We start from the raw sequence: 23,492 nt of genomic DNA on the forward strand, positions 1-23,492 counted from the left end.
ACCATTGGATAATTGATCAATCAATGAAGTCATCCATCAAATTTAGCTCTAGTTGAGCTCTGTGTAGAAGTTTCTCAGCCCTCTTCCTGTGAATGTGTTTCCTGGTGCACGTTGTTTCTTGGCAGAACCCCCTCTGTTAGGAAGGGGAATCTGTTCACCACTTACACAAACACACACACACAAACACACACGGGGAACTCTCGTCACTTGTTTTTCCTTCCTGGCTCCCCAGCTGCTCCGACCCTTCCCTCCCCTCTGTCTCTCTTTCTCCACTCTCCCTCGGACCATTCCAGCTCTCTCCTCTCCTCCCTGCGGTCGTGAGTGTGTTTTAAGGATGTGTTGTTCGGTGGGTTTCGCCCGCTCTCTGGGCCTGGCCCTGGTGCCTCTGGCCCTCTGCTGTATCCTGGCCAACCTGCTGCTGCTGTTTCCTATGGGAGAAATCATCTACATCAAGCAGGACCGCCTGGCCAGCTACATCTGGTACTTTGGTGGACTAGGAGGAGGGGGACTGATGGTGAGTAAAAAACTACACTTTTGTTAAATGATGAGGACCTCTGCTTAGGTTTGTAATTTGTTACATTTATAGAGTTGAACTGTATGTCAGCTTCTTCAGCTTTGGTTGGATAATCTCAAGTTCTTTTTGTCAGATGAACAAATTGATTGCATGGCAGGGACGTTTTTATCACCACTTGTAGTGCGGTTATCCTCTTCTCATTCTCAACTTTAGTATCGTGGGATTTCTTTCCTTTAACTTTATGTTAAGTCCAAAGTTACTTTTGCTGTTTTTGCTTTGCATCAAGTTTAAAATGAGTCCTACAACTGTAAAAGAAAAACTTTAATGTTCAATTTTAAACTTTTTTTATGTCAAACAATCATGAAAAATAGATCTAATAATGTTTTTCGTCTTTGTGTGAGACCATATTTTTGACCAAATCTTGGTTTATCAGTTAAAACTTTAAATTGGATCAGATTATATTTAGAAATATTTTATTTACCTGTACTCAAAACTTGAATCTAGATTTGGCCTTTAATTTCAATATGTTATAAGTGTTGAAAACATCATTAAGAAATGTGAATCAGCTGTTATTGAAAGGTCTGACTTCACAGGGTTAAGGGTCACGTGTATGTTTAATTGGACTACAGTCTCCATTTGTCTTACATCATTTATGTAATCTGTTTTCAGCAGCTTTCTAAATACGTAAAAGAATTATTTAACTGGCAGAGGATGCGTAATCCTCAAATATTCTGCATGCAGGTTTAACTTTGTTCGCTGGTGCGTGGTTAAACTTATTACTATTAGCTGCAGAGAAGAGACTAATTCACTTAAACTAAAAGTTTTGAGGTTCTTTATTCATCTGGCGCCAAAGCGGCTAATTCTTTTATAGCAGCATGAAATTTGTTCCCATGTAAACCGAACTGAAAGAGATGCTTTCACAGCATCTGAGCCATGTGACAGTGAAACTCCCCAAAAGTAAAAGCATAATGATCAAAACACATTTACTGGGAACGAGAGTCTCCTCCCTTCCTCTCTAAATCAGAGGCAGCAGAGACAGACACCGATACATGTGGAGACAGTGATGTTTTTTTTAAGCCCCTTTCTGCTTCTATCTTGCTTTTTTTTTATTTGTTTAGTTTTGGTACGCAGGATAAATGCAAAACATAATTTTATAGCACAAGATTATTAAATGTCTCTTGTTCTCCCTTCGACACCAGTCAGTGTGTTTGCAGTTGTTCCTCGGGAACAATGAAGTGTTGTGTAAATTCACAGTTAATCCGTCTGCTCTACATTCTGCTGATCTGATGGGCTCAGGCCCGCAGTGAGCAGAAAGGAGCCCTTCTTTTAGTTTGGTTCTAAGGAGGAACAGAGGAGAGATTGTGTTTTCCCAGACAAGATTAACCGTGTTGATTAGCAGAGAACTTGTGTTAGATACATGACGCTTCACTCTATAATATTTACATCTTTTTTGTTGTAGTTTGTTTGTCCAAGAAGTCCGTGCAGATACAGCATCGCTCCCGAACATCCCGGCACATAACCGAAATAGACACGTAGGCTCTCTCACAGCGCAGCAGCTTTTTAACATTTTTGTGCAACAGCATTTCGTTTTAGAAATCTTTATTATAGAAGAGATTAATCGGCACAGAAATTGAAGATGAGGCATTTTAAAGAGGATGAAACAATGTTCGCAAGGATTATTGGGTCCAGTTGAGTTATGAAAGAATCTGAGCCAAATGATCCTTTTGTATGCTTGAAATTCCTCTTCTGGAAATCTTTCACAATAAAAGTTAGAGGATTATGCACCCTTAATTTGCTGAAATGTTCTTAAAGCTGGGATACTTCTGAGAAACAAGTGTAAGCTAGAATTGTGAACAACAGCAAAAAAGAAGCCAAAGACTCGTTGAATACACAGGCACGTGCACTGCCTGACTACTGATGCTGTTGTCGCTAACCGTATCCAACAACCTTTCCCTGCCATTCTGGTGCAACTAGCTCGCTAGCCATAGCTCATTGAAGACAAGAAATGAGCGAACAGTATGGCGTTTATTTAGTCTCAAAACTCACGCACAGTGTCAACAGCCAATCAAAGGTCATAATCAGTCTACTCAATCCCTGCTCCCAAAGTGTCAAAAGTAATTTTGACGCGCGTGCGTAGACTCTGCAACTGAGTGTGTGTTGAGCAGCCGCGAGCGCGTACAGACGGTTGAGCGAGCGCTCGCCACAGCCCCGTGCTTACGGGACAGCATTTGCGTGCGCTGAGCAGAAATTCTCCCTCGCGGTGACGTTTTCTGCTCGTGGATACTGTCCTGTGCGCTTGCAGTTCAGTTTTGCACTGGTGGATTCTGTTTTGTGCACTCCTATCATGTGCGTGCGCGTGATTTTTGTGTGACACTAATTAAATGCCATACGAGAGGCTTTTTACAGGCCTAAACAGCCACAAATACCATATTTTTAGTGCATTTGATTCATTGATTTCTGTCGGGATATTAGGACAATGTCTACAAATATAAATAAACAACAAAGAAATGCTTCTAAAATGAATTGCCTACTCAAGCGTTAATGTGAAATGTAGAATCAGTCAAGATAACAAAACAGAGAGGCTTCTTCTTAGACGTCATGATAGGAAAAATGCCTCTAATTCAAGCCTGTCTAAAATGAAGGCTCAGTACTTTAAGGAACACACAATCTGTATTTGGGTTAGTCTGCACACATTAAAGTTAATATAATAACAAAGGGTGAAAGAGATAATTCCAGAGATTAACATGCATTCATTAATGCACATTACAGTTTTCCTGCTGTTCTTATTTTTTCCTCTCTTGGCTTTTTCCTTTTTTTGTGGAAATAACAAAACGCTAAAAAGTCAAAGAGCAAAGTGAACCCCTCTGAGAGAAATCTATCTTCAGCTCCCTCCCTTCCTCTCCCTTCTTTCTCCCTCTTCCTTTCTCGCTGTCCACTTCCCTCTGCAGTCTCTCCCTCTCTCCTTCTCTGCCTCTGCTAAAGGAATGTGATTCAGGGGGACATCCAGGATGTGTACGTAACGATGCCTATGATCTTAATGTGAACGTGTAAAACCTTGGGAACTTCCCTCCCTCTGTTAGCTTGTGATTTAAAGTCTGGGAGAGAGACAACACAGCACAGGAAGAGGAGGAGAAGAAGAGGGGAGGGAGGGGTGGTAAAAATATAGAAGCCTGATACAAACACGTGCAAGATTCCTGTTATTACTTTCTCCTGCAGTTGTACACAGTAAGGCACAACACACAACTACACTATAGATAAGCTGTTGGTACAGCACACAGGTAGAACAGACGGCACTGATTGTAAAAGAAAAAAAAAACCTCATAATTAATCTGCTCTTTCAATATCCCATGTCTTTACTTCATGGCTGTATATGTTATTGTCTATAACGTGACAATAAGAACATATCTTAACTATAACATCCCACAAAGTGGTTTTAGCCCAAAGAGCAGTGGGGCTTTCGAGAGTCGGTCTGTCCTTCTACCAGTTGATCTGACACTGTGGACCAAAGTGTTTTAAAGGCTATCAGAAAGATTGTCTTTAAATTTGGTGTTCCATAAAAGGATGAATGCAAATGCCTTTGGTGAACCCCCTTTTGTCCGAGATCACAGTTGCCTTCCTGTGCCCATTCTTTATGTAGCACTGACAAATTATCACTTGTGCAACACTTCGGTTAAGAATACCTTCTTTTAAAAGCTGACATAGCATGCTAATAGTGCAACAAAAAATGCACCAGCTACATTTACTGTCAGCCATGTTAGTTGACATGCTGCGTGCTATGCTAGCTTTTGCTATCATTCCATTTAAAGCACATCTTGTAGGCCTACAGCTCAGGCAAGACTCCATTTGTTGCCCCTGGTGTTAGCGATCTAAACACAAATCTAATCTACCAATTTGCCTAGATGGTGAAGGTGGTGTCTTTGTATGTGCGAGCTGAAGCAACAGTTTAACTTGAACTGACTTGTTGAGCCAGGGTTATATGGGTGGTTGTTCAAGTACAGGTGAGGTTTTAAGTTATGGATTAAAGTGGAAACATTGATAGTTTATGCAACAAAGCTTTGCATTTTGTATTAAGGACTGTCATATTTTCAATGTCACATTTTTCCTCTTTGTGCTTTCAGATGCTGATTCCAGCTGTGGTGTTCAGCTCTCTGGGGAAATGTAGCTTCTGCTGGAATGAGAGCTTAATGGTAAGAGCCTCAACAAAAACACTCAAGATCTGCAAAATATCTACGTCAGGCTAAGTCTGCACCAAACACCGATTCTACTGTCTGACGGAGTGATGACATTGATGCTAAGCTAATGCTAGCTGGTAGAGAAGTGCATGTTCGCAAAGTCCCATACTGTGTTTGTTTGGGTTTAACACAAACTTATCTGGGAGTCTCATCAGATAATAAACGTTTCAGACTTAATGTTATGTTCATGTACCGGTTTGCTACACAGAAAAACAGCAGCTGAAACTGGAAGATACTGTAGTTCATGGAGGGTCTTTGTATTAAATCAAATAAAAGGCTTTATGTCCGAACGTTGTCTTCCTCCTCTTGTAACTCTTCATAAGGTTGCATTTTTCCTGCTCTTTATTCACCACTCTGAGAATAATGCTGTACAGTAGTCATTAAGCCAGCTAACACTGTGTCCTTATGAGGTGGAATGCTAATGCTAATCCAGCGATGATAATTGAACAAGGGCCCCATTGTTGGTTAACACTCCACAAAGTAAGCTTGGCTCACACCATCCAAGCCACATGCACAGCTGCAAGTGTGTGTGTGTGTGTGTGTGTGTGTGTGTAACAGCTGCCTCTGTATCCTAGCTATGAAATGGATATGTGAAACAGCTCTGTATTTGTGTCTGTATAAACAGCATTAATAGAGACACATTCACAAAGGAATCAAAATGCGTTATAATTTATTTTTGTATTATATTATATTACTCTTAATATCATGCTGTGTGTCTCTGTCGGTCTCCAGATGTGCGGCTCAGTGTTGGCGGCTGTGATCGGCCTGGTGGGGTCCTGCTACTGTTTGGTCATATCGGGGTTCACCTTGGTGCAGGGTCCCCAGTGCTTCACCTCTGAAGGATGGGCTTACCACTTTGCAGACCAGGGGGGCAGGTATGGAGACACGACACAGATATAGTATGCATCCTTTTAGGGTTGCAACAAATGACTATTTTCATTGTCCCGAAAAAGATCACATAAATAATCATCTATTAATGTCAGAATATAGAGATTATCTCCATTATAATTTCCTCAGACCTTTTCCTTCCTCAGACATCTTTAAACTATCTTTTGTCCAAGCAACAGGCCAAAACCCAAATAAATTTACCATTATATAAAACAAACATTATGAAACATCCTCACAGTCAAAAGGCTTCAACTAGCCCGACAGTTGCTTGATAAAATACAAATGATCAATGATCAATAATAATAATTTTTCAATCAACAAGTCGATCATTTCAGCCCTAATTTGTCTTTCAATGCGATCAAAACGGAAATGAAAAAAATGATTGTCACAATACAGCTTTTGAACAACATTGTTGAACTCACGTCACTTAGTTCACCTTTCTAGTAATGCAGCTTTAGGTGTTTTTCTGTGAATCCTTTCGTCGATACTACTAAAGCCGATAATTCCTAATTATGCAGACATGCATTTTTTACACCGAAGTGCTTCATGTACTTCTACTGAACCTTATAATTCTTAAAATCACAGCTACACAAGGACTAAAACAGTTGGGTGATTATAAAGTGGGCCTTCATTGAATGCAATGCCAACTAAATGGCCCACTTCAGTCCAGATTAAGTACAGAAAATGTATGTATGTATAATGGCCTGGCTCAGTACAGTGAATCATAACCTAGAAACCAGCTGAGCTAACGTAGCAGCAGCTCAGCTAGCGGCCTCTCCTGGCTAGCCATAATATATACTGCATGAATGCATCGACTAGCACACTTGCCAATACCCAATATTGCATTTTAGGGCATATCCACGTTTCCATCCAGAATCCAGATTCACTTATATATTTGCATCTTTGCATTGAGTTTGTATGTAATCACACCAGGCTTTGCTTTGTCAGAACATACCATTACTCTGTCTGTGACGATTCAGATCTCTTTTTCTCTCTATGTTCCAGGTATCTCTTACAACCAGAGACGTGGTCACGCTGTCTTCAGCCGGTCAACATCGTAGAGTGGAACGTGACTCTGCTGTGTGTGCTGATGGGCCTGGCCGTGCTGGAGTTCATCATCTGTCTCTTGCAGCTGGCAAGCGGTTTAGTCAACGTTGTCTGCCGGCCCTTTTGCTATAAGCAGGAGTACAGTCTTAATGCTTAGATCAAAAGCACACAGTTGTATTTACACTCACCTGCAGAGACACAAGAGCATGTGCACACATAGACATTCACACACTCAACATGTATGCACAGCTATGGGACATTAATGGACACATGCATAAGCAGAAGTCTGCACCCCCAGCCTCTTTGCCTTATTTATGTGTGTATGTGTGTGTGTGTACAACACAGCCCTTTAGGTAGACACGCATGCAGTATCACGTGACTTCACCCACAAGTGTAATTTGCCTTTTTAAAGTGGATAAAGAACACTTTGCAGTCATTGATGATGATTGATTAAATTCAAAGGCAACAGGTTATCAGTCCACAATAATGTTGATGTGTTTGTGTGTTTATGTGTGTGTGTCTTGAATTCTGTAAAGAAACAAAACAAATATGTAAAATTACCTGGTGAAAAGAGGCCAAGCATACCACCATGTACATAATAATGTACATTATAAAGACAAAGTAGAGCTTCCTTGATCATACAAATATTAATACTATTTGATTTTAGTTTTTAGCAAAGTCTTAAAGTCAAGGTCGCTCACTTCCTTTATTATCATTATTTACTGTATACCTCGTAGACCTCAAAAACCCAACAAGTACACTGTTGTTTGTATTGCATAAACAGATGATACTCCAATTCAAATCAATGCAATTACACTAGTATGCTTCATATGAGAGCCACATATTTTTACTGTCAGTATTTATGGTGTCCTTGCGAGAAGAAGTGGTGCACATTTCCAGTATTTTAGCGATTCAATCGATGCACCAGGACGTGTCCTTTCTGTCCAGTTTTATTCCTTTGGCTCGAATATTTTCAAACACTGGATCACTTGAGGAGCACGAGCAGATTTGTGTGTGTTTGTACATTTGTTTTCATTTTCAGAGAGATGTTTTTGTCATCAATTGTATTCTTTGTGTGTTTCCAATGCTAGATCAGCGTTAACGAACATTTTATATATATTTTAGTGACATATTTTTATAATGTATCTTTGTTTGTTTGTGCAGCCTTGAATAAAACAGAATACTATTTCCATTTTATGATTGTGCAGCTGATCTTTGTAAATGCAAAAAACTGGTTAAAATTCAATGTCAGGGCATTCTCAGGACACACAGCACATTACAGTTTACCACTTGCACCCTGAAATCCCCAAACATGTCATTGGTGAACACTGGGTTGAATGCTGCACAGAGAAAGTAGATGCATGCGTGTGTATGTATGCATGCTCCCCTGCATGTTTCAGAAAATTTCCATCAACTGATATTTTGTTTTTATTTCAGCTCATTACTTTTTGTTGTGTTATGTGTATGTATGTATGTATGTATGTATGTACAGTCACCAGCCACTTTATTAGGTACACCTTGCTAGTACCGGGTTCGACTCCCTTTTGCCCTCAGATGTGCTTTAATTCTTTGTGGCATTGATTCAACAAAGTGCTGGAAACATAACACACACAGATTTTGATCCATGTTGACATGATAGCATCACGCAACTGCTGCAGATTTGTCGGCTGCACATCCCTCATGCAAATCTCCCGTTCCACCACATCCCAAAGGTGCTCTATTGGATTGAGATCTGGTTGCTATGGAGGCCATTAAGTACAGTGAAATCATTATCATCGAGTTTGAACTGGTTGAAGAAACCAGTTTGAAATGATTTGAGCTTTGTGACCTGGTGTGTTATCCTGCTGGAAGTAGCCATCAGAAGATGGGTACACTGTGGTCATAAAGGGACGGACATGGTCAGCAACAATACTCAGGTAGGCTGCGGCGTTTAATCGATGCTAATTTGTTACGAAGGGGCCCAAAGTGTGCAGCCGGCTTGCTGTGTTGTAATCAATTCCCGGACTAAAGCATGTCTCCTGGAGTTTCCCAAGTTGCCTGTTATTTATCTCTGCAATATCAGGACCCAAACTGAGTAAATGTGGCCTTCAACCCTTGGAGCTGATCCATTTTAATTACAATCTGGTCCTGAGGTGACTATTATGGATACCATTGCTTTATAATCCTTAAAACAATGATAACCAGTATTGAAGTTGACTTACCTGGCTTTACTAAGTTTAAGATGTAGATAGAAGTCATTTAAATGAACATTAAAGTAATGTTAGTTATAATTATTTAGCCAACACAGTGAGAAACATGACGTACTCAAAGTCAGTAATCAGCAGTGCACTGGATTTTTCAGAGAGCCCTTTTCAACCTTTCGTAGTTAAAATGAAACAGCAGTATTGACTTGACCAAAAGTCAGTGTTTTCGACATTGGCTCCACATAACGTTGGCTCATGTTGAACTAATATTTGGCTGCAATTCCAGCAGCACAAACAGAAGAGTGCGCTACATTTAATATATTCTTACTAAATGTAGATAAAATACATGAAGTCAGATGTAAATGCAACTGAAATCAGATCTCTTCATGTCTGGCAATCAAATGTGGATGTTGCAGAGTCAGAGATTTTCTGTTCTTTTGACATCTGTTTAATTGAACAGTGTGTGTCGGGGAACTCTGATAGGTTGGCTCAGTCCTCTTCTGCTGGTCAGTGACCCCTCTGCCCTGTTTGGCTGTTCCCAGCCATCAGTCAGCTGAGGGAGTATAAAGACCCCCACAGGGTCTAAAGTCTCATAGACAGACTGACAGATAACAGTTGTCTGCACTGTTAGTCCTCATCATTAACATCTACTGGGTACAGAAATAAAGACTCATCTTCTTCTTCCACTTTGTCTCCAAAACGCTTCGGATGGGGTTAGGCAGAGTGTTGCTGCTGTGTTGTGCAGCAGTGTGTGTGTCTGGGGAGTTGAGAGAGTACTTCCTCAGGATCGAGGAGATATCTTGGAACTACGCCCCAACTGGGATGAACATCATTCAAAACCGCACACTGCAGGAGGATGAGTGAGTACCAGCACAGAGCTATGTCTTGATTATGTTGGGGTTATGTTGGAGTCATCTTGATTATGTTGGAGTCAGTCTGTGAGCCTCTTGAAGACCTTCCAAAATGCAGCAGGACTCTCTTTGGTTCCAAGAAAGGATCAATCACCAAATCTCTGCTGTGTTTGGCCTTTCTTTAAATGTACATGTTTTTTCTTAGTTTTTAGAGCAGTGTATGAAAGAGCAACACCTCATAATCTGCAATATCTTTAAATCCTCCTTCAGTGATTTGGCCATGTTATTGTATAGAAGACAGCCAGCAGTGTCCACCTGTCATATCAAGTGACCCTATAACTTTAGGCTTAAAGAAATTAAAACAGGAGGGGGCTGCATGGTGGTACAAGGTTTCTAGTTCAAATCCCAGTCCGGACGTAGGGCGTCTTTCTGTGTGGAGTTTGTACGTTCTCCCTGTGCATGCGCGGATACCCCGGCTTCCTCCCATAGTCCAAAGACATGACTCTGCGTCCTCATATGGGGACATTACATTTTGGCTTCACAGCACCATAATATTTAATTCTGCGAAACTTAGACCCTAACCCTAACCCGTTACAACAAGGTACTCACATGGGGACATTGGGACTTTTTCAGTGTAACACAAAGACAATTCTTTGGTTTCATACTTATTAGGTCCTATTAATCCCCAATAAATAGGAGAAATTGAAAATGCATACCAAACAAAAGCTCGGGTTTTAGGAGGTTAAATGTCCAATGGTGTGAATGTGAGTTGTGGTTGTCTGTCTCTATGTGTCAGCTCTGTTTCTGACTGGCGATCAGCAGGGTGTACCCCGCCTCTCACCCAATAGTGGACACTCTAGGACCTGCAAGTTTTTGCCCTTCTGCATTAACTTCGCTTTTCAACAACTGAAGTTGCCGTTTGCCTGTGCTTTTGCTGTTGTCACGAGCTAAAATGCCATTAAAATGCCTGATCAGAATCTAACTACATGTATCTACATTATGATAACATTGTTTTTAACTAACTTAGTAAAACAGGTTTTTGAAATATTTTTACTGTAATCTATAAAAGCCAAACAGAAACACACTCACTCATCTCATCCTCTCTCTCTCTTTGTAGAGAAGCCACTGTCTTTTTGAAGCGAGGCCCGCAGCGGATCGGCCCCACCTACAAGAAGGCCGTGTATAAACAGTACACTGACAGCAGCCACAGGACAGAGGTGACGAAGGCGAACTGGCTGGGCTACCTGGGACCTCTGTTGATGGCCGAGGAGGGAGACACAATAATCGTCCACCTGATGAACTCAGCATCTCGACCTTACAGCATCCACCCACACGGACTGAACTACAGCAAGGGCTCAGAGGGTGAGGAATTAATAACTCAGTGCAGCGAAAGATGATAATAAGAGAGCGAGGTGAAAGTGTTATCAGTTCTTTCCGATATGAATAACGCCACCTTTTTAGCCGCTATGTCTGGAAAAAAAAAGTCACATATCTCACTGTACTGTTTAGCAGCAAATTACTGTTAGCTAGAATTTTACAGCTAACGTAACATGATCTGCACTGCAACTGTATTTAAAAGTCTGGTTATCAATTCAAGATGAAAAATGCAGAATAAGAATGTGAACGTTACTTACTGCTTGTGCTTCTGTAACTCCAACGCAACCCTTAACAGATGCAACAGCCCTGGTTGTTAGCTAACCTAGCCGCAAATGTAGCTTCATTCTGGGCTTTGTTGAAAAAGACTCCTCTGTGAAGTGGTGTGAACAAACAATGTTGTGTGGTGCATTCTTCTTTAGAAAATGCTGAAAAATATGATTTTCTTTGAGTGAGTTATTGGAAAAACTCTTCCTTCTTCGTCCTGTGCAGAGTAGAGCGGAAAGTTACAGAGAGACTGATCTACTGAGTGGGCGTGTCCTTGAACTTCGTCGGCCGCCATGCCTGGAGCAGATACCCATATATAGAAATATGACTTTGTGATGTCACAAAATGTCAAGAGTAGAAAAAATGTCTTAAACCAAGCGTTCACAGCAGCCTGCCAACTGAGCTTTTGAAGCCTGACTGATTACTTCCACTTAAGTTTACCTCATTATTTTTAACTTCTACCACATTTAGTATGAACATTCAACACTGAAACATTTTATAATTGTCTGAAAATATGAAAAAGCACAATACAAGTTTAATATATTGCTGGATGTGTGACTTTGTATTGTGTCTCTCTCTCCAGGAGCCCTGTACCCAGACGGTACCGGTCCAGAGCTGAAGACTGACGACTCAGTGGCTCCTGGTAGAAGACATTCGTATATCTGGACCCTCCCAGAGACTCACAGCCCGACAGCCGACGACGGCAACTGCATGACCAGATTCTACCACTCCCACGTCAAGGCGCCAAAAGACATCAACTCAGGACTGATAGGACCCCTCATCGTCTGTAAGAGAGGTACCCAAACCTTTTGGAGCTAAGTACATTAAATCATGTATTAAGTTCAATGTCTAGTTACTATTACTAGTTATATTTTACATTTGAATGTGTGATCTTTTCTCACAATAACATGCACTGTTATATATAAAACTTTATACAATAGTTACACTAATAGATTACATTTTGTAGAGTTTCACCTTTCAGTACCTTTAAGTATATTTTGTCGATGATACTTTTTCCCACAAGGTGGGAAGCCCTAAAGCTGTCATAATGTTGTTGTACTGTAGGCTATTCCAGGTTGTAGGTCATTATCACTTCTCAGTAAATGAGCAACTAAACAGACTGGAGAGAAAATTGGCCATATGTCAAAGTAAAACAACATATTTGATCACCATTTTGCTACCTTTAGAAAACAGCTAATGCTAGCATAACAACTTCCTAGACAACATTGCGTTGGCTAACATTATGTTAGCCTGTAAGTACTAGCTATTTGTTCCAAGCTAACATTGTGTTAGCTAGGAATTTAAGTCTTTGTTATTCTATTGTGTATAACTACCAACAGTCAATATTAGCTTTCAGCTATTTCTTAGCTAACAGTAATATTATCTAGTAGGAGGCTGGATGCTAACGTTAGCTGTTGTCTGACTGTTCTTAATGGGTTTTCGGGTAGGCTATTTTGTTTTATCCTGAAATATAACCAGATTTCCATGTTCAGTTGCTGAACAACCTGTATCACAGCAGTGTGACATTATAACAACATCTGAGCTTCTCACCCTGAGCATGACATCAGAGGGAAATAGCGAATATATTGGAAATATTTTCACAACTCAAAAAACTTGTTTGTGTTTTATCAGCACTTTCTGGATGTGGTTTGATTAGTTTTACTTGCATCATCGTCATCAGATCCAGATTCCAATGTCCCTTAATCTTGATTGGTGCACAAAAGCATGTGACATTAGCTGTTTTCCAAACTCAGCCCCACCCACTTAAGCCAACAAGAAAGAGCACAGTGTAATAAACAAAACAAATAACCCAAACAGTTTCAACTTCAGGAGAAAGTCTTTCCATGTAAAATCCTTTCAATCATACCATGAAGTTATTTAGGAAAATCTGTTAAAGGGCCTTTCAGTGTGTTTCCCCTTCAGTACATCAATGCACATGATTCTAAAATGCCCTCTCCTCTCCTCTGTAGGAACTATGGACTTATATGGGGACAGTTCAGGAGACTATCTGTATGCTTTGCTGTTCATGGTGTCAGATGAGAACTTTAGCTGGTATCTGGATGAGAACATCAGGACATACATTACGAATCCCGCCAGAGACCTAAAGGATGACGAGGATTTCATTGAGAGCAACAAAATGCACGGTGAGGGTTGAATCTAAGTCCATATGCACATACCCGTACACATGCACATACAAACACCTTTAACTCTGAATGTGGATTGCAGGTATAAATGGTTATCTGTATGGAAACATGCCCGGACTGAGCGTGTGTCAAGGCAACAAGATCTACTGGCATTTGTTTGGCTTAGGCAATGAGGTAAAAATTATATTTGTATTATTTTTTACCGCTAACCAGACTACTGTATCTGATCATGCTAACCTTTTTATACCTCATATTTGTTTTTTTTTATTCTCATTACTAATTTTCATATAATGCTAATTTAAAGTGATGTCTGTTAAGTCACTCACTATATCGCCGAATGAGGTGACACAAAGGTGATTGAGCCTGTGGCCCACTGATAATGGCTTTTGCAATTTGCAGTATTATGGACTGGGTGTGTGGGGGCGACTTTCGCGGCCCAGTTAGTGACGCGTTTTCCATCACCCAGCAGTGGTTGCTCTGTCAGAGAGGGTAGGCAGAGCTAATGCAACAAACACGCTTGTGTGCAAAGCGGCTGCTTTTCCGCTCTCTACAAGTGTTGTGAGTAAACAGTAATCTATATGGCTGAACAAACAAAGAAAAGATGGATGACTACAGATACAACTTCAAAAATAAGTGAAAATACAAAGAAGAAGAAACAAATTCGACGCTCAGATGAAGGCAAACAGTCTAAAAAGGAAAGCGACCGTCAGCGAGGAAAATCAAGAGTTACAACTGGAGCCAACAGTGGACGTCACACATGCAGCACTGTCTGGATATCTGGGAGGTGTGCTCCCGCAATTACTGCTTATCGCCATAGGTGCTGCCAAAGAGAACAAAACTGAGATCTTCATGATTACAACTTTAAATCAATGTGCAACAACTTTTCCTGCATAACTAGTTACAAAATGAAACAACAAGCCCTTTCATTATTTTAAACTACTGCCTTTTTAGAGTGTCTATTTAAGTTTATTTAGAGGAAAATACGTGTTTTTAAAATACTTTTTTATGCCGAGTGGGCCTAAATATTCACATTATGGTAATGTGTGGTAACTAGACAACATAGTTTGTGTATATAGCTTATTGGTCCCACATCTACTGTTGTTCAAAGTAAGTCCTGTTAAGTTAGTTTTCTTATTTTGAAGCTGGAAGTCTCTAACTTAATGTCTATGGTAATAGTCAGAAACAAAAGTCTATTTCATACATTTTTAGTTCAATGCAGGGCGGCTAACTCAAAGCATATGAGTTACTGACTGGATTTATATTTGCCCACATCATGTCAAGCTACAAGCATCTAGTCCAAACTCAGTCTAAATGTCAGTTGTCTGCAACAGGTGGACATGCATTCAGTCCACTTCCACGGCCAGATCCTGACGACTCAGAACCACCACACAGACACAATCAGCCTCTTCCCCGGCTCCAGCGCTACAGCTGAAATGGTGGCGGACAACGTTGGACACTGGCTGCTGACGTGTACAGTCAATGACCACCTGATGGGTGAGCTAAAACATTCTCAAGGCTTCACAAAGTCACCCAAATGGATTTCAACTGCTTAGTATTGTGTGTGAGTTTATGTTTCATGGCTTTGTCCAGCTGGGATGCAGGCTATCTTTGAGATCAAGAAGTGTTTCCCTAACGTCCATAAGGCCCGGCCGCACGGTGAGCTCAGACAGTTCTTCATTGCTGCTGAAGAAGATGTCTGGGACTACGCTCCTACACTGCCTACTGAGGGGTCGGTTACTGTTTACACTCAAACATTTGCACAGAATTACTTGTGATCATGTTTCAGTAAGATAAATATTCCACTTTGTACTTACGTGTCTAGGGAAGCGGACATGTATGTAACCAGAGGCAGAAACCGCATCGGAAGCCGCTATAAGAAGGTCCGCTACGTGGAATACACTGACAACACCTTCACAACAAAGATGCTACGCTCACCAGAGGAGCTCCACCTTGGAATTCTGGGTAATCCAGGCTGGGCTTGGGTTGGTAGCACTTTTTTAGGGGTCAGAGAAAAGGTGGAAGAAATGTTCAGATCGTTTAATAAAGTTAAACTACCAATACTGGAATTTAGAATAATAACATTAAATAGTCCTTTGTCCTTTGTTCTGTGTGTCCTTGTTGTCTGACTGTGTCCCTCCTTGTCTCCAGGTCCTGTGATGCGAGCTGAAGAGAAGGACACTATCAATGTAGTGTTTAAGAACAAAGCCACCCGGCCTTACTCAATGCAACCTCATGGTGTTCAGTACAGCGTGGAACATGATGGGACGCTCTATTACAATGAACTGGAAGGTTAATACATGCACGTACTGTTCAGCACAGCTATTGTTTTTGTACACATTCAAAGCTTCCTCATCCTTTTTATTGCCTCCATTTTTTCCCCCTCTCCTTAGAGTCCTACACAGACAAGAAACTGCGGGAGCTAAAGAGGCAACCAAGTGAGCTGCAACCTGACTCAGTTTAATTAGCGTTCATTAAGAAAACTCTGCTTAATATCAGATTTTCTTTTACATGTGTGTTTTAGGAGTGGTGACCCCTCCCCCAGCTGCTCTGGTCAGACCTGGGACAATGCACACATATGAGTGGACGGTGCCGATTGGTGCCGGTCCAACACAAGGGGAGGCTGACTGTCTGACCTATATGTACTACTCCGGAGTGGACCCTGTTAAAGACACCAGCTCCGGACTGGTGGGACCACTCCTCATCTGTCGGCCCGGATCACTAAAGCGTCTTGTACAGGTGAGAAGAGAGCGTCAGAAGCTAAACTTAAAATGTGTGAAGATTTTTTATGTTCAGTGTGATGGGATTTGGAGCATTTTGCATCCCATTTAATGTCGTATATTCAGATTTTGTGATTCATAGGTACTGCCTTCAATAGTGAGTATACCTGTCAATGCACAGATCTGATCCCATGGCCAATTAGCTTAAAAAAATCAGCTGGTTTCAGTGTACTGTTAACCAAAGCTAATAAAAGCAACCTGTTTATCCACCAATATTATAGACTATATTTATATAATCGCATAAGTATCGGAGGGGAACTTGGCCAATACTCAAGACTAGGAATTGGACTCCATATCAGTCAACGCATAGTACTGGAACATCTCTATTTGTGACATATCAACAGTATATTGGGTCCTTAATCGGATATACTCTACGTATTTGATTTGTGGCAAAATAATCTTGGTAATAACATGTCAAATCTTTTTATTTAGGGCTTTCTTTGTATCTTTTTTCTCCTCCAAAGTCTTCCTTAATTCAGCTTTTTCAGTAGTATATGCCTTTGTAGGCAAAGGAGGTACAGGAAATTTAAAGGAAGTTGCCATAGCTCCTGATTGACACAAGTCATATGGAAGCCTGACGATGATTGTTTGTACAGAGTCGCTGTGAACGGCTAGTTACGGGAAAGCTAACCCTGATTGGTTGTTTGATTCAGACCGGATACATTTTTGAACAAACTAAATGCAAAGGGGCGGGCGCTCCCACTCACAGGTCAGACATCAATATGGTTTCAATTTAATATTGTTAGTGACATGCAATGATCAAAATGTGTTATTTTAACCAGATTCTTATGAAATAATGTTTCCTACTGTAGCTTTAAGTAAAGGATTTCGATAATTGTTACCTGACTCATAGCTCCTCTAAGGTGTTTGGAGCTTTCTAGCATATTACAGACCATTGTTCTCTGGCTCATAACTGTGGTTCACTGTCAACACTTCCATAGTGTTGTTTGCAGCACAGCAGGGAGTTGTTTTCCTTAAGAGAAAAGAAAAACTCTAAAACCCTGTGTACATTACCTGATCCACACCCTTCCAGTAGACAGGCAAAGTTGCCAACGAGCGGGCGAACAAAGTGAAGCATTTAGCAAACAGAGAGCCTCTCAGGAGTTTATGGAAACCAAAACAGAACTGAACAGGATTTTGGACACAAAAATGAACGTTAATGTTCCTCTGTAGCTGCTGGATGTATAAAAACAACTTCAAGGTTCAGTAATTGTAGGTTTAATACCAGAATGTGACTCTTGTTCTATTTAAGATATATAAATAAATATGAAACACCCCAAACCCCCAAAATGTACGCATCAAACCACAATATAACACCTTCTTTGTCTATCTTCTCATGCTAGAAAAACTACGAGAAAGAGTTCCACCTCATGGCGACAGTGTTTGATGAGAACCTCAGCTGGTATCTGGATGACAACATTAGGACCTTCACCACTGCTCCCGCCACTGTCAACAAGGAGGATGAGGGCTTCATAGAAAGCAACAGGATGCACGGTGTGAAGGAGACACTCAAACACAGATGGCTCAGAAGGAGTTAGAATATCTTTTATGAGATGTTAACTGTATATTTTCTTTTAGCCATCAACGGGTTTGTGTATAAGAACCTCCAGGGCCTGACCATGTGTAAGGCCGCCAAAGTAACGTGGCACCTGTCAGGACTGGGTACAGAGACGGACATCGTCAGCCTTTACTTCCAGGGAAACCGCTTCATTTACCGCCAGAACAGACGAGACACCATCAGCGTCTTCCCTCACATCTCACGCACCGTCACGATGGAGCCAGACAGCATGGGTAGGCAAACCTCGACCTTCTTGCAATAAGCTTGGCGTGTGCATTAGCAAATTCTGCACACATATGTCTGTGTGTGTTTCAGGTCAGTTTGAAGTGGTTTCAGCTACAGTGAACCATTATCGTGCTGGGATGAGAGCCAACTACACGGTACAGAAGTGCAGCATCCTTCAGCGTCAGGGTGAGACGATGTTGCATTCTAAGACCTACTACATCGCTGCCATGGAAACAGACTGGAACTACGCTCCCAACCGCACCTGGGATGCTGAGATGTTCCGCGGTCAGGAAAGGTACAGTACAACCTGCATGGGTACAAAAAGTAAAACACCTCCAGCCTTATTCTTTAAATATAACTTTGAAGGGTTTTTCTAACATCTCTCAAACATTCTCATTTATACCCACAAGGGGTCCGTTTAAGCAATCACACACAATATGGCAAACACACAGACAGACACAAAACTGTACTGAATTCCTCTGCAAGATAATCCTGTTTCCCTCCCTCTGCAGTCCTGCCACTGTCTTCCTGGACCAGCAGGGTGGGTTTATAGGCTCCCGTTACAAGAAGGTGGTCTACCGCCAGTTCACCAACGACAAGTTCAATACGCAGGTGGAAAGAACAGCCGATATGGAACACCTGGGCATTATGGGTAGGCTGTCAGGGCAGCAGAAATGTACAAACTTTGACTATGAAGTCCACAAATTTCTATTGTGACTTATTAATACATGCTCGATGTTCAGCTGGTGCTGCAATAACAACACTGTCCTTCACCCAGGTCCAATGATTCATGCCGATGTTGGAGACAAAGTGAAGGTGGTTTTTAGAAACATGGCGACCAGGCCTTACTCTATCCATGCCCATGGAGTCAAGACAGATACTCCTGATGTTCACAACACAGAACCAGGTACAGACAAGAGGAATGTCAGCTGACAGGCAGGCAGAAGAATCATTGGAGATAGAAAATAACAAAATTATTTCTTTATTATTGTGTAACAACATAAAAATGCTTCTCTGGGGTGCTGGTTTAGCTCAGTTGGTAGAGCAGGTGCCCGAGGAGTCCTCGGCGCACTGATTGCAACTAATTGCCAATCATTTGGTGCATGTCAGCCCCCACTCTCTACTCCCCACATTCCCCTGTCTCTCTTCAGCTGTCCTATACAAAATTATCTTCCCTCATTTGAAAATGTCAAAGACCTCTGTCCTGACACTAAATTCCTGTCTATTAGTTGCTCTCAATACTATCTCTCCTTCAACCCAGCTCCTACAAGACTGTGTGTAACTTCAGTTTTGTTAACAAATCAGTGGATACAAAACCTTGACACGAAAAACAACTATGCTGTATGTATATAATGTCTTTCCCAGGTCAGACGCACACATACAACTGGTACGTCACAAAGAAAACGGGCCCGACTACAGAGCAAGAGGAGTGCTCTGTGTCAGCGTACTACTCAGCTACTGATGTAACCAAGGTATGCATACACACATAAACACACACGTCATAGCATTTCACTTGGCTTGTCTTGCATATTTTATGTATATATATTCTCATATAAATATTATATATGTGCACTGGAGAGGGATGTATAGGAAGGTCTTCTGGCTGTCTGTTCAAATATTGGATTGTACGATTCATTCTTATTGAATGAGATGGTGGTACCTCTGAAACAGGGGAAGGAGCCAGATAAACTATAAAGCCTATATAGAGTTGGTTCTTCTCCATCCCTAGTTTGCACTTCTTTTCTTGTCTGCCACTCATTTCCTTTATAGTTTTGGCTCTACATTATTTTATTAAAAAACATAGCACATGATTTCATGAAAGCATGAACATCGTTCAAGAAAAAAGAACTAGCACCAGGGCATTACAGCTTCCTTTAGAGTTTAGTTATTTACTTAACTTACCCCAAGTTATGGGGACTTGGGTTTGGTCCCTATAAGGAAGGAGGGTCCCCAAAATGTGTTTAACAAGATATAGGTCCCCACAACGAGAGTAAAACAAGTATCTAAACACACACATTAACTTTGTCTCCCTGCCTGCCAGGACCTTTACAGCGGTCTGATTGGTCCTTTGGTGATCTGTCGGCGTAGCTGGGGCAGGTGAGTGTCTCGAGCCGAACTAGTCAATATTTATTTAACTGTTTGATTCTGTGACTTCAAGGTCTCACTAGTCCACTCACTAGGATGATTTGTAACGTGTTATTGTACTGCATCACACAACACGAGTTATATAGTGTTAACTTAGTGTTTTATAAACTGTGCTGCTTCCAGGACTTTAGGTATGAAGAAAGAAGTGGAAGAGTTTGCGCTACTTTTCCTGGTTTTTGATGAGAATGAAAGCTGGTGAGTCTAAATATAATGTATGTCTAATGCACGTCGCTTTGGACAAATCATCTGATAAATAAAAGTGTAAACATTGTAAAATTGTTGTAAATTTGTAAATGTAAAGTAATGTAAAATTTAATTTAAAACACCACAGATCTAAAATGCTTAATACTTTAAATTTGCTTTCTATGAACACTCAGTTATTTCATTTCAACCACAGTCTGTTTCTTTCTGATCATTTTCTATTTGGGATTTTTTTCATCAGCAGAAATAGTTCAGGTAACATAAATTTGTATTATTAATTTTATTTTACAACTAGAGCAAATTACAACCTCTACAGGGTCAAAGCTCATGTCATACCACCCCAATCTGATACCAGGTAGATAAACAGCAGTGAATAATTTATGTGCAATATTTGCCCAATGATTGCTCTTGTGCTTCCAGGTATCTGGATGAAAACATCAGGACCCACATCAGGACCCCTCGTGCAAACCTGAAGGACGATGAAACCTTCAAAGAGAGCAACAAGATGCACTGTGAGATAAACATACGCACTAAATGGACTGCATCATTGTGATGGATGGGGTGATATGATTGTTCTTAATCTAAAGAGATTTTCTTTTAATACGTGTGTGTGTGTGTGTGTGTGTGTGTTTGTGTGCTTTACAGCAATTAATGGTTTGATGTATGGAAATGTGAACGGTCTGAACATGGAGGTGGGGGATAAGGTGTACTGGTACCTGATAGGAATGGGCAATGAAGTGGACATACACACCGCACACTGGCATGGGCACATGGTGGAATATAAGGTATGTAAACTATACAAAACATGCCTACACAATCACACATGATACAAACACCAACTCTTCTTTCTCTCCAGCTGGGTGGAGGTCCTCATCGGACTGACGTGTATGAGCTGTTTCCAGCCACCTTCCAGGTAAACCCTGGATGATGAAGATGCTGCATGTTGCATTTTAGGATCAAGTAACAACTGACATATTTGTGTGACTACTAGAGGTCATTGTAACCTCAGAATGGAGGAAGATACAAGTAATCAAATCGAAAAAATAATGAAAATACTGAATAAGGAATACACAAGAATGCAAATATGTTTAAGTATGTTTCTCTAAATGCAGCCATAAATCTTTAGCAGTCAGAAAGGAAAAGTACTAAAATTATGTGTTATTTTTACTTTCCATTCCAATTGACTGAGAATTTTAATGTGACACATTTTTTTTACACATTTTTAAAATTATTTTAATCAAGGTTTTCATCAAATTGAAAAAAGAAAAACAGCGACAAGGAGAAATAAGAAGCAGGGAATACAGAGATTTAGCTAAATTAAAGTCGAGGTGAAATGAAAAATGTCCTTTTAATCCTTTTAGATCACATCACCGGTAATATTGTGCATCTATTTGACAATATAGGCCGAAAAAAACCCACAAAATTAATTTCTTCATATTCTTATATCAAAATCCGATCCTTTTTACGCGTGCTTACGTAAGTTAGCACCAAACAATTTCAACTAATCAAGCTGCAACATTTAGCCACAGAGCACCAAGAACCCTCGGTCAGTTAGATACATCACGATACGGAAGCTAGATACTCTGGAAATGCCATTTCAGCTCGACTTTAAGACCCATTAAAACTTTACAAAACAGGGGAGATATTTCCATAAATTAATTAGGATAATTAAAATGCAAAATAGAATACAGTTATGTAAAAAAAGTGTAGATTACTGGATAGAAAAAAGTAAAAAAAACCCAGATGTTTGTGCAAAGTCCTCAGTTGAACATTCTTGTATGTGATCAAAAGGAGGCAGTTAAAAGTCATTACGTCATTCAAATGATTAAAAATCGAATCAGTCACAATAAATCAAAGCAGTATTTCCCTATTCATATCCCTATATCCCTTCTGGTGTCACTGAGATCCAATAAACATCCATTCCCTCCATCCATCATCAATACTGCTTATCCTCTTCAGGGTTGCGGGGGAGAAACGGGGGACACTCTGGACTGATCGCCAGTCACTCACAGGGCTGACACATAGGAGAGATCTTTCACGCTCACATTCGGGCAATTTTGAGTCATAAATTAACCTAACGAGCGTGTCTTTGGACTGTTGGAGGGAACCCACGCATGCACAGGGAGAACATACAGACACAGAAAGGCCCACTTCGTCCGAACCAAACTAGGAACCTTTTCGCTGTGAGGCAACAGCGCTAACCACGGCACCACCAGCCCTCCAATAAACATGGATAGATCGATGAATGTTTTTGCTTAAAAATCCAGAGTAAAAGCTGAAAATCTTATATATGATATTTTGATATGTTCAACTAAGTAAGTAAAATAGATCTAAAAATCTTATAGTAATGTCTATTGGAATGTTTGGGGGATCTGCGTGACTTAGGCTATACTGTACATTAGTAAAGGGTTCCCTCATCAATCTAATACAATATATACTTTTCTTCCTTTTTTAAATATTGTCTTTATAAACTAGACTCTCTCTGTTGGCTTGACATCACTTGCGAGCACTGAATCATGTGTTGTTCAATCTTCCTCCTGTTCAGACAGTAAAGATGCGTCCTCAGTATCCTGGTACCTGGCTGCTGCACTGTCACGTCACCGACCACCTCAACGGTGGCATGGAGGCGCTGTATACCGTCAATTTAAAAAGTAAGCAAACCTATTGGGAAGGTTTACAAAGTCAGACTCAGATAGCAAGGCAGAGGTTTTGAGGATGCTGTGCAAGAAATAAAATATGTTTTCTTTCTTTCTTGTGGACAGAAAAGAAGGGGGGGCTCTTTGGCTGAACGATCGAGGAGAACGGATCCATAAAGAAGAAGAGTGGTTTTACATTAAATGTGCATATTTATAATTGTCTGTAATTGTCTTTGATATTTTCCACTATAAAAATGATAAAGAAAAATGTAAACTAAAGATTCGTTTTAAAGGCTTCATATGACTGTTATGTGTGCGTGTACAAGCAGCAGTCAGGCAGCAGGGGCCACTGTAGCCTGGCAGTAAATTGTCATTGTAAAGACTCAACAATGTTGAACAGTGTTGTTTGCAGCGATGAAACTATAAACTTTAGGTGTTCGTGGGGGAAAC

At 40.7% G+C, this 23,492-nt stretch overlaps 2 protein-coding genes across 2 annotated transcripts; both read left to right on the forward strand.

The window, feature by feature from the left end:
* The first annotated feature begins 205 nt into the window (after positions 1-205).
* On the forward strand, positions 206-7,878 carry tm4sf18 (transmembrane 4 L six family member 18). Its single transcript, XM_069680013.1, has 4 exons — positions 206-514; positions 4,633-4,701; positions 5,479-5,621; positions 6,640-7,878. Exons 1-4 carry the CDS (start codon positions 335-337, stop codon positions 6,836-6,838), a joined length of 591 nt encoding a protein of 196 aa, XP_069536114.1. The 5' UTR covers positions 206-334; the 3' UTR covers positions 6,839-7,878.
* A 1,098-nt stretch (positions 7,879-8,976) lies between these two features.
* Positions 8,977-23,194, forward strand: cp (ceruloplasmin). The gene is made up of 25 exons (XM_069680671.1): positions 8,977-8,990; positions 9,533-9,724; positions 10,833-11,077; positions 11,940-12,152; positions 13,327-13,500; positions 13,583-13,674; positions 14,832-14,994; positions 15,091-15,229; positions 15,323-15,462; positions 15,649-15,789; positions 15,891-15,935; positions 16,022-16,236; positions 17,621-17,771; positions 17,856-18,068; positions 18,151-18,355; positions 18,573-18,712; positions 18,839-18,967; positions 19,426-19,532; positions 20,102-20,157; positions 20,329-20,400; positions 20,827-20,918; positions 21,052-21,191; positions 21,263-21,319; positions 22,952-23,057; positions 23,169-23,194. Exons 1-25 carry the CDS (start codon positions 8,977-8,979, stop codon positions 23,192-23,194), a joined length of 3,267 nt encoding a protein of 1,088 aa, XP_069536772.1.
* Positions 23,195-23,492: the final 298 nt, after the last annotated feature.

This window comes from Semicossyphus pulcher, unplaced genomic scaffold (genome assembly GCF_022749685.1).
Source record: "Semicossyphus pulcher isolate SPU_LCO1_2020_fin unplaced genomic scaffold, fSemPul1.0.p SCAF_4, whole genome shotgun sequence".
Classification (NCBI taxonomy): Eukaryota; Metazoa; Chordata; class Actinopteri; order Labriformes; family Labridae; genus Semicossyphus; species Semicossyphus pulcher.

What these genes read in the sequence shown, in the direction of transcription:
- tm4sf18 (XM_069680013.1), top strand. Translation starts at nt 335, where the DNA reads ATGTGTTGTTCGGTGGGTTTCGCCCGCTCTCTGGGCCTGGCCCTGGTG. An exon ending in TAGGAGGAGGGGGACTGATG is followed by an intron (nt 515 to 4,632) that starts GTGAGTAAAAAA and finishes TTGTGCTTTCAG; the next exon opens with ATGCTGATTCCAGCTGTGGT. An exon ending in GCTGGAATGAGAGCTTAATG is followed by an intron (nt 4,702 to 5,478) that starts GTAAGAGCCTCA and finishes GTCGGTCTCCAG; the next exon opens with ATGTGCGGCTCAGTGTTGGC.
- cp (XM_069680671.1), top strand. An exon ending in CCTCATCGTCTGTAAGAGAG is followed by an intron (nt 12,153 to 13,326) that starts GTACCCAAACCT and finishes TCTCCTCTGTAG; the next exon opens with GAACTATGGACTTATATGGG. An exon ending in TGTCGGCGTAGCTGGGGCAG is followed by an intron (nt 20,158 to 20,328) that starts GTGAGTGTCTCG and finishes TGCTGCTTCCAG; the next exon opens with GACTTTAGGTATGAAGAAAG.